The sequence below is a fragment of the Hordeum vulgare genome, chromosome 1H (assembly GCF_904849725.1).
Source record: "Hordeum vulgare subsp. vulgare chromosome 1H, MorexV3_pseudomolecules_assembly, whole genome shotgun sequence".
In the NCBI taxonomy this organism is placed as follows: domain Eukaryota; kingdom Viridiplantae; phylum Streptophyta; class Magnoliopsida; order Poales; family Poaceae; genus Hordeum; species Hordeum vulgare.
Window position 1 is genome coordinate 435,912,993 of NC_058518.1, and position 10,465 is coordinate 435,923,457.

At 43.1% G+C, this 10,465-nt stretch overlaps 1 protein-coding gene and 1 long non-coding RNA gene across 3 annotated transcripts; one reads left to right on the plus strand and one right to left on the minus strand.

Annotated features, from left to right (window-relative positions):
- The first annotated feature begins 1,130 nt into the window (after positions 1–1,130).
- Positions 1,131–10,132, plus strand: LOC123443092 (beta-galactosidase 7-like). Of its 2 annotated transcripts, none has more exons than XM_045119346.1 (19): positions 1,131–1,598; positions 5,155–5,250; positions 5,363–5,475; positions 6,088–6,154; positions 6,326–6,418; positions 6,491–6,634; positions 6,721–6,815; positions 6,905–7,013; positions 7,091–7,175; positions 7,266–7,384; positions 7,467–7,628; positions 7,734–7,918; positions 8,016–8,113; positions 8,294–8,406; positions 8,646–8,753; positions 8,835–8,942; positions 9,038–9,183; positions 9,293–9,602; positions 9,690–10,132. In XM_045119346.1, exons 1-19 carry the CDS (start codon positions 1,392–1,394, stop codon positions 9,798–9,800), a joined length of 2,469 nt encoding a protein of 822 aa, XP_044975281.1. In that variant the 5' UTR covers positions 1,131–1,391; the 3' UTR covers positions 9,801–10,132. The 2 variants fall into 2 exon arrangements, with proteins under 2 accessions (XP_044975281.1, XP_044975289.1); XM_045119354.1 differs by lacking the exon at positions 1,131–1,598 and adding an exon at positions 3,514–4,278.
- On the minus strand, positions 5,196–10,215 carry LOC123443102. Its single transcript, XR_006630567.1, has 6 exons — positions 10,126–10,215; positions 6,729–6,860; positions 6,506–6,662; positions 6,054–6,147; positions 5,548–5,690; positions 5,196–5,288 (listed from the first exon to the last, which is right to left on the minus strand). It is a non-coding gene; the product is annotated as an uncharacterized LOC123443102 (long non-coding RNA).
- Positions 10,216–10,465: the final 250 nt, after the last annotated feature.

Consider the following 10,465-nt stretch of genomic DNA (forward strand, 5'->3'; position numbering starts at 1 on the left):
TGTTCAACATGCAACAGGAAAATGTTCACGTTGCGCCTATTTTTTTGAAGTAAGAGCTTGTATTTGGGTTGGCCAGAATTTTTATTGAACACAGTAGCTAATTCAACTTTGAACACAAGAAGGTGGCGTCCATATACTTATGACCACCTATTCTCTTTGAACTATGCTATGTGCCTTTTTCTGGTTGTCTAAAAGAAAAATGTGCCTTTTCGTGGGCTTGTTTTGCCGTGACAACAATTTCATACTATCTTTTTTTTTTTAACTTGTTGTTTCGTTTGGACCTCCGTTATCGGTTGTGGCTGTATCGCGGTTTGACTTTATTCATAAAACGGGTCAAGATGCTTTTTTTCTTCAGTGTGTAGCAAATTCAGCTAAAAAACAATCTTTGTCCTTTCTCTCAGCATTCCATCCAAATCATGTAGAACAATGGAAGTACTTCCTCTGTATCAAAATAAGTGTTTCAAGCTTAGTACAATTTTATACTAGAGCTAGTATAATTTTATACTAGAGCTAGTATAAAGTTGAGATATTTATTTTAAAACGGAGGAAGTATAAGATAACCATGACAAACATGAGCACCTTGCGACTTGCGTGCACATTTTGGAGCTACATTACGGCAGCTTGTCATGTACCCGTTCTCTGCGCTGCTGTTGCTGCCTCGTTGTCGTCGGAGGACCCCCCAAGTCTTGCTTGAACGGAAAGGGCATGACACGGCACAACTCTCATCTCCATCTCCATCATCATCGATCAATGATGGTCACCGGAAAAGGTTTTCCCTTTGTTGTGGCAACAAGGAGGACACATGTCCGAACTGAAAGTCCAACTGCTGCGCGTGGCAACCTACCGTCCTTGTAGTAATAAGCCAGTTGTCCGTTTCCTTAATTCGTTGGCCAAAACTTGCATGGTGAACCTTGGCCTATCTACGCACTAGCCGGTGCGTGCTACGTACGTACGCCGCACTGCACTGCCGGATGCAAGCCACAGTACAAATAATGGGGCTCTGAACTGCAACCTACGGGATCGGTTTTCCTGGAAAGCACCCATCACTTAAAGGTAGGTAAGGTCGGTACCGGCAGGGATCCTGGCGAGGGCCATGTGGAACGCTAAAACCATGGAAAGAGATCACGCCTTTTTCAGCTCACCAAACCCCTCCGCATGCATCCAGTGCACTACTGCTGCTGCTTCTTCTTCTAGTTCTACCCCCCATCAAATGTGGCAACTGGCAAGCAAGCAACCCCCCCATGATTTCTCGCCGCAAGGAACCGGCAAAGAGAGAGAGCCCAAGCAAGGCAACAGCAGGAGATCGCTTGTTTCCCTTGCCATCCTAACATACACTCTCTCGGGTTCCATTGTTCCGGGCATAAGCGAGCTGAGCCTGCAGGACGAGAGACATGTTCAGGGTTGACGCCGCGGTCACCGTGGCGCTCATGGTGCTGGCGGCGTGGTGCACGGCGTCTTCGGCGGCGGCGGCGGGAAACGGGCGGCGGCGGGTGGGGGAGGGAGGAGAGGTCACCTACGACGGCAGGGCTCTGGTGGTGAACGGCACGAGGAGGATGCTCTTCTCCGGGGAGATGCACTACACCAGAAGCACGCCCGAGGTAACTCTCGCGTCGGTTCTGCATTCTGACGCGTTTCCTCTGCTCTGCGTTTTGTTCATCTTCTTGAGTTTTAGCAATCAACTAGCTCTGTCTGGTTGCCAATCAATCCGCACCGTCTGGTAATGCCATGCATGCTCGGGCATCATGGCCTATGGGGGATGGGGCGGTGTCATAACCAGTGACTGAAAATACTTGTTCAAACGACGGCAAGTGCTCCGTTGCGTCTTCCGGCCACGGCCAAGGAAGAGCGGCAGCCATTATTGATTGGTGATCACCGCAAAGTAAAGTGGGAAACTGATGAATAATGGTTGTGGTAAATTCGGGCAGCGGTGACCTGCTCTGGCCCGCCCCCCTTGGTCACCGCCTTATTCATTTCCAGCACGAATGGCTTGCTGGTATTTTGGTACCCACTGACTTTTTCAGATTTTTACATCGAATTATATTTTTTCTCTTCAAGCATCCATCTCCGGTAAAGAATCTCACTTCTTTACTCAAACCTACTTTTTCTTAAGTCCGGTCCTACATGACATACAAGGCATCATTCTAATGAACTGATAACAGGCATCACTCACCGTTTAGGGCTTGTTCGGTTGATGTGGATTTAAAGGGAATTGAGGGGGATTAAATCCACTACAAGCCAATATCCCTGCAAATCCCCTTCGATCCCGCAGGGATGGGATTAACCGAACTAAGCCTTATGGGGTTTTGATTGGTGCGTGCATCCAGGAGATCGCCGTCGCTTACGATGCCGCTTTCGGTTTCTATAATAATTCCATCGACGAATGAACTGAACGCGCAGGCAAGTGCATGCTGTTTGGTAATCGTTGAGGCCCTTTCCTGTGGTCCACGGCACCAATGCATTGGAAGATGATGCGCGGCATGCACAGCCATGCTGTTTGATCCTCTTTATTTCAGTTGCTTAATTTGGTCGATGCATAGGAACATGTCGACGAGACCAGCTCACGGGCAGCCCAGCCCAGCCCGACAAGCCAGACCTGAAAGCCTAACATCCTGGCTGAGCTTGGGCTCGACTTTTCCGCTCGAAATCTGGACCAAAAGCCGAAACAAAGCTTGAATTGGTTAAAATTTTGTACTCCCTCCGTGTGGAAATACTTGTCCTAGAAATGTATATAATGGATGTATCTATAACTAAAATAAGTCTAGATACATTCATCTCTAGGACAAGTATTTTCGGACGAAGGGAATACTATTTTAAACTAGGTATAATAGTATAGTTAAATATATTACAGTAACTATTTAAAATTAGATGTGCAATACTTAGAACATCTGTCAAATAAAAGGAGTGATTTTTAAAGTAAACACTATTTGGTGCGCCCAATCCCGCGAGCATATGTCAAAACTGTGGCAACATGTAAATCCTCATTGCTCCCATGCAACTTCCCAAGAGAACAACACAAATGTTCGCTCCCATACCCCCCCCCCCCCCCCTGAGCGAACGACCCTATATGTAGCAGGGCACTCCTATGATATAGCATGGCAATATTGGAAACATGTATAAAAACTTCTCTACATAGGATGCCAATTTACCTTTAGCATGAAAAATTCTGAGCATGTGGGTAACTTTTGCTACTCTTAGCCTGATAATTTTCTCTCCTACAACATGCCAAATCCCTTAAACGCATATCAATTTTATCGGATGCAACATGAAAAATCCTTGAAACATATGACAATTCTTTCTGTTATAGCATGTTAAATACTTCTTTTTAGCGTGACAAATCTCTTTGTTATAGCACGGCAAATCTCTCTACAGCATGACAGATTATGAAACGTTTCTTCGAGTGGTTTTTTGAGAAATGCTCTTTAGTGGGGCTGTTCCCTCAAATGAGCCTCCCAAAATGAGCGATAGTTCACGCCAGAGACACCGGAGGGCACGTTCTCTCCCTGTTAGAGGCAAAAAAAAATTAGTTTGGATTCTTAAAAATCATGTAAGATTTTGTATTCAAAAGTATTTTTCTCAGTATATGATTTTATCTCATTTAATAAATATAATTTCATAGAAATCGATTGTCAAAATCGCATTTCGAAGACCATTCCGATGTCGAAAACAAAAAATTCGAGGGGGCCAAATAAACTAATTTATATTTTACCTCAATTAATCCCGATTGTGTGGATTTTCGCATCCATTTCTTTGGGGTAGAATTATGAGCATGCATTAACTCAGTACCAGAGAAATTCATTGAAGAGATTTTAGTCGAGCATGGGTATTTCTAAAGCAATTAAGACTTCATTAACGATTTACTATATTCCAAAGAAACCAGCAAAAAGACAAACCAAACTTCACCACTGGACGTGCATAGCAGCCCATCGCCAGTACACACTCCCTTCTTCAACTACCTGCAAATACTTGCCAAGCATGCACATTGCCTCCATAAAAACATACTACATATATCATAGCAAAGTTAAGGAGAACCCACAACGAAAAATAGGAAGAAAAAAACCCGACTACTAGCTAGTGCTGTCGACGTCGTGAGCAATGTCCATCGTGGTGGTGATGGCCGTGCTGGCAATGCATGCATGTGCCGGTCCGGCGGCGGGAGGCCGGTGGGGAGGGGGCGGAGTGGGGAAGGAGGCCACGTATGATGGCAGGGCTTTGGTGCTGAATGGCGCAAGGAGGATCCTCTTCTCCGGTGAGATGCACTACACTAGAAGCACCCCCGAGGTAACTTCTTGGTTTTGCAAAACCTTTCGTCAATCCTTGTGATTTAACCATGTTGTACTTTCCCAATGGTAAACAAAGTTCAGCTGTCCAGTTTTTTTTTTTTTTTACAGTTATGGAGGTGATGAGGATTGCATAGCCTTTTTTTTTCTTAGCACTCGAATTACTAAGTTCTTTTCTGTTTTGTTCATAGAGGGTCGTCTCTCATCCCTGATCTATCTTCTGTGGAATTGGCTTTGCCTCCTTTGCACGTTGCAGGTTGAAGATTTTTATTTTTATTTTTTTGAGACAAACGTTGCAGGTTGAAGTAGTAGCAGTAGACCAGCCGAAGTACGATGGGCCCAAAGCCAGTTTCAGTTAGGTTAATATAGTTTCAATATGTGAAGATATTGGAATAATTGAACTACGGCCTCTGTACAATGTAAGGGAGTATATGCCAACTGTGACACTGCAATATACAGTATATTTTACCAGTAATTAGTAAGACCTCTCGCTGTCATTTCAAGTACCTCTCACAGGCTGACACCCTCGGCAAAACACAACTCGCTTCACAAGTACAAATCCCCTTGGTAAAACGCTGTCAACCCTGCACATCTAAAAAGCCACTGGTAGAACTTGATGCATGCCTCATAGCTCAGGAGACTCTAGGCAATAGATGGACCGCACAACTGCGCGAGTAACGGGGAGCAAGGCTACTCTTGAAAACATCTGTCGAGTAGGAAAAAAATCGTTCCTCTTCCAGACATGAGACAAGGGTCAAATTATAGGCAACGTTCGGAATGAACTTCCATACCTGCTTGGAGCAATTTTCTGACGAGCTACATCTTCTGATTCATCAGCAAATTCCTTTCTTAAGTTTGTGCATCTTAAAATTGACAGATGTGGCCAAAACTCATAGCGAACGCCAAGAAAGGTGGCCTCGATGTCATACAAACTTACGTCTTCTGGAATGTCCATGAGCCTGTCCAGGGCCAGGTAGGTGCCTTCCCAACTAAAAATATACACACATATACCTGTCAAAGGGAAAAGTGTTTACTAAACGAGTTGTTCATTGCTAATATATGTTCCACTTGTATCATTGCATCAGTATAACTTCCAGGGAAGATACGATCTTGTGAAGTTCATCAGAGAAATTCAAACTCAAGGGCTCTATGTAAGCCTCAGGATTGGACCCTTTATAGAGGCAGAATGGAAATACGGGTATGGATACATGAAATATTCTTTTATATCTATATCTATACTACTAATGAGGTACAGGTTAAGCTGGGATACCTTCCATAACTGCCCGTAGATGTTTATTAAATTTTATAAATTTGAATCCAATGACTTTTTCCAGAAGTTACTCTCACTCCTAATCGCTTCTATGTTAACCGCCTCTTGATTACTCCCTAATTTCCAGTATCGTTGCCTCATAGCTGCAAAAAAAGATGCTTAGTTTTTCTTCTGTCAAGAGAAAAATGTGCACTGCACACGTGGAATTGCTACCATATCTAAGCATCTCCTTTTTGAAATGTTCTACGGAATACAACTCTCCACAACTGAACAGTTTTAAACAGTGGCGTAGCTTGAAAAAAATCTCAGGGGGTCCAAATGGAAATCTTGATGACTTGCGAGGGCCAACGACTAATTTCTTTCCAATCCAAGCCCCCTAAAAAAGTTCCTTCACAACTATTTCCAAGTCTGGGGGGCAGCCCCCCACCCCCACCCCCGAGCAGTGTACATAGCTCCGCCGTTGGTTTCATACAAGTGCACATACCAAAGTGGATAAAAGGTAGTACCTGAACAAATGCTGGGTATCTTGTGTTCATGCAGAGGGTTTCCATTTTGGCTACATGATGTTCCAAACATCACCTTCCGAACAGACAATGAACCCTTCAAGGTAAATAATCTTTGAGATGGCATTCTAAGAGTCTGTAACATGAAAAACTGTGAACTGTGACTGGTGATTTCAGAGTTTTCATTTTGATTAATCCTAAAGAAACACTACTAGCATAATTTCAGGCTTGTTATTCTAACACGGTAAATTACATGTTTGGTTTTGTCCGTGCAGCAACATATGCAACGATTTGTCACACAGATAGTAAACATGATGAAACATGAAGGGCTTTATTACCCACAAGGAGGCCCAATCATCATTTCGCAGGTTAGAAAACTTAACTTGAATCAGTGGTTGCGTTAAGTTCTTCATTATGTAACTAAATAAGCTGAAGCACAGATCGAGAATGAGTACCAGATGGTTGAGCCTGCATTTGGCTCAGGTGGCCCACGTTATGTCCGTTGGGCAGCTGAAATGGCTGTAGGTCTCCAGACAGGTGTTCCATGGATGATGTGCAAGCAAAATGATGCCCCAGACCCAATTGTTAGTGTTCATCATTACATTGTTTCACCTGATTGCACCTCATTAGCCAATAATTCATATCAGGTTGACAGTAAGTTTATGGCTAGATTAATACCTGCAACGGGCTCATCTGTGGAGAAACATTTGTAGGACCAAACTCACCTACCAAGCCTGCATTGTGGACAGAAAATTGGACAACTCGGTATGTTGCAATCTCACAGCTAACTTAGTTTTGGATCTTCTCATTCTGATGGAAAGAAAGGTCTTATGGTCAATTCTTAATGTGTTCAGCTACCCTATATATGGTAATGATACAAAGCTGAGATCTACAGAAGATATTGCCTTTGCAGTTGCACTTTTCATAGCAAGAAAGAAAGGAAGCTTTGTGAGCTACTACATGGTACGGACTTCGTAAAAACACTTCAAAGTTTCCCAGTATGATCACTTCTAAATTCTTACTTGTTGGCTATGACACAGTATCATGGAGGAACAAACTTTGGTAGGTTTGCCTCTTCATATGTAACAACAAGCTACTATGATGGAGCTCCTCTTGATGAATACGGTAAATACTTCAATGAGAGTGTAGGCATGCTAGAAGGATTTAAGTTCACCATATAACAGTAACTAACAAATTTAGTATTACTGTATCCAGGTCTAATATGGCGACCTACATGGGGCCATCTGAGGGAACTGCATGCTGCAGTAAAACTATCTTCAGAAGCATTACTGTTCGGAAGATACTCCAATTTTTCATTAGGCCCAGAACAAGAGGTAAAATAACATAATGCAATACAATATCAAATTATTCAATATATTCCAGCAACATAAGCACATGATTTATGACATACTCCAGGCACATATCTTCGAAACAGAATTGAAGTGTGTGGCTTTCCTGGTCAACTTTGATAAGCATCAGACACCAACAGTAGTATTCCGTAATATATATTTCCAACTGGCACCCAAATCCATCAGTGTTCTATCAGAATGCAGGACAGTGGTTTTTGAAACAGCCAGGGTATGTGACCTATTGACATATATTCCTTCATGATCCACCCCTTTTCATCACAGACAAATACCACAACCTCTCGTTATGATGTTTTACTTTTAATTTCTATCACAGGTAAATGCTCAGTATGGGTCAAGAACAGCAGAAGTAGTAGAGTCTCTCAATGACATTCATACATGGAAGGCATTCAAAGAACCAATTCCGGAAGATATAAGCAAGGCTGTGTACACTGGAAACCAACTCTTTGAACATCTCTCAATGACTAAAGATGAAACAGATTATCTCTGGTACATTGTCAGGTAAGAAAAATTCCTCAAAGGTGTTTTTGTTCATTATTTGCATTTTACCTATTTAGTTATTTTCAATCACTATGACAATTGTATTGCTTAAATGCAGCTATGAATATATACCAAGTGATGATGGCCAACTTGTGCTTCTTAATGTTGAGTCACGAGCACATGTATTGCATGCTTTTGTCAACACTGAATACGCAGGTCAGTATCCTATTAGATAAATTATATTTTTGTCAAGCTTCTTCATATATAATTCTGAGAAAAGCAACAACAAATGCACAATATTCATCATATACATTATTCAGATTATGCTATCTTCTAAATCAATTTACAACTGATGTGTCATGTTATTGCTAATCGCACTTCACTCATATCTATCAGGGAGTGTGCATGGGAGTCATGATGGACCTGGCAATATAATTCTCAACACGAATATTTCTCTAAATGAGGGACAGAACACCATATCATTGCTAAGTGTAATGGTCGGATCGCCGGTATGGTTCCTATGAGCTGTGCTGGTAATTTATTCTTTTTATAATAGAAGCTAACAGGGGGGAACCAAAACTTCCTTAAAATGGGTCCTTTTATCACAACATGGGGCCAAAATGCCAATGTACTAGACATATGTTTATACTCTTGGTTGCAACAAAGTAAAATGAGCAAATGCGTTGGGCGTAGTTATACTGGAGCTTGAGTGTATCAAATATCATAATTGCACTCTTTTAATTGGAAGGACTCTGGTGCTCACATGGAAAGAAGAAGCTTTGGAATTCATAAAGTAAGCATACAGCAAGGACAACAACCACTGCATCTCCTCAACAATGAATTATGGGCGTACCAGGTAAATCCAAGTCAACTAATTGGAATGCGAAATAGAGGTGAACATAAAACTCTCGAATTTGATCTGACAGACTAATCGCAGGTTGGCTTATATGGAGAAGCGAATAGAATCTACACGCAAGAAGAATCAAGCAGTGCCGAATGGACAGAGATCAACAATTTGACATATCATCCATTTACTTGGTACAAGGTACATGAAAACAATTACTAGTTCATCATCTTGTGCTAAATGTGCACTATTCACAGTATTAGACTAAACATTGCACCATCTGTTATGTGACCCAGACAACATTTGCCACGCCAGTGGGAAACGATGTGGTGGCACTGAACCTTACTAGTATGGGGAAGGGAGAAGTATGGGTCAACGGGGAGAGCCTTGGGCGGTACTGGGTCTCCTTTAAGGCCCCAAGTGGACAACCCTCTCAATCCCTGTAAGCCTGGCTAGCTCCAACTCTCAGCCTCTTTTCTCAAACTCTCATCTCCCCTATGACCAACCATACAAGCAATATCTCACTGGCGTTGCATTTCTGAACTATGAAGGTATCACATTCCACAGCACTTCCTGAAACCTACAGACAACCTCCTTGTTCTTGTTGAGGAAATTGGAGGCAATCCGCTAGAGATAACAGTGAACACAGTGTCCATCACAACAGTGTGTGGCAGCGTGAATGAGCTCTCGTCTCCGGCTCTCCATTCGCAAGGAAAAGATCCGGAAGTACGTTTACGGTGCCAAAGGGGCAAACACATCTCAGCAATTGAGTTTGCGAGTTATGGGAATCCTGAAGGCGACTGCACAACATTTTCAACTGGAAGTTGCCACGCTGTGCCATCGGAATCTGTCGTAAAACAGGTAACATAGATGTAGGCATATTTTTAAACAAATGTAACAATCTGCTCCCTTGTTAACAACATCAAACTATTTATTCTGTTCTTTCAGGCTTGCATAGGTAAAAGGGGTTGCTCTATTCCGGTATCTCCTGCCAAGTTTGGTGGTGATCCGTGCCCTGGAATCCAAAAATCCCTTCTAGTTGTTGCAAATTGCAGATGATACCATACACACACATTAAAGGAAGTAAGGTCAATGGCCGCTAAATCAGCAGAAAGCAAGAACTGGACAGACTGAGGGTAGGTTATACAGATCCATTGTTTTCATCCAAACAATCCGATAGATGTACGTGTAATTCAACCCAAACCAACAGATATACTATCATTCTTTCGTGAATAGGAAATACACAGGATCCCTTGCATTTCGAGCGTCTCTCATGCCCACTTTGTACCGTGCGACCGCAGCGGCAAGCTCTGTGCTGTTGCTGATACCTAGGTGAAACGACGATTGAAACAAACTGCAGAACTAGGAGAAGGTTCGAACTTACAGAAATCGTCCGGAAATGTGCTCGGCTTCGCGATGTAACCTCTCGTCCCCCGACCACCTGCCATGATGGCCACGGCGGATCGACGATGGCTGCAGCAATCTCCGCCGCCTTCTCATCCTCCGGTGACGACGGATCTCCCAACCCCTAAAGCCAATCCCGGCGAGTTCCCCGGTGAGGCCTGTCCCTAACGGAACAGTGGAAGGAAGAGGAATGCAACCTGCCGTCATGGGCTTGGGCTTAAACATGGGCAAATGCGTCTGATCGTGGGCCGCATTTTGACAAGCTGCAAGTTTGTTGGCACAACCTTTCGGGGTCCCCTATGTCTCGCCAGCATTCCCCG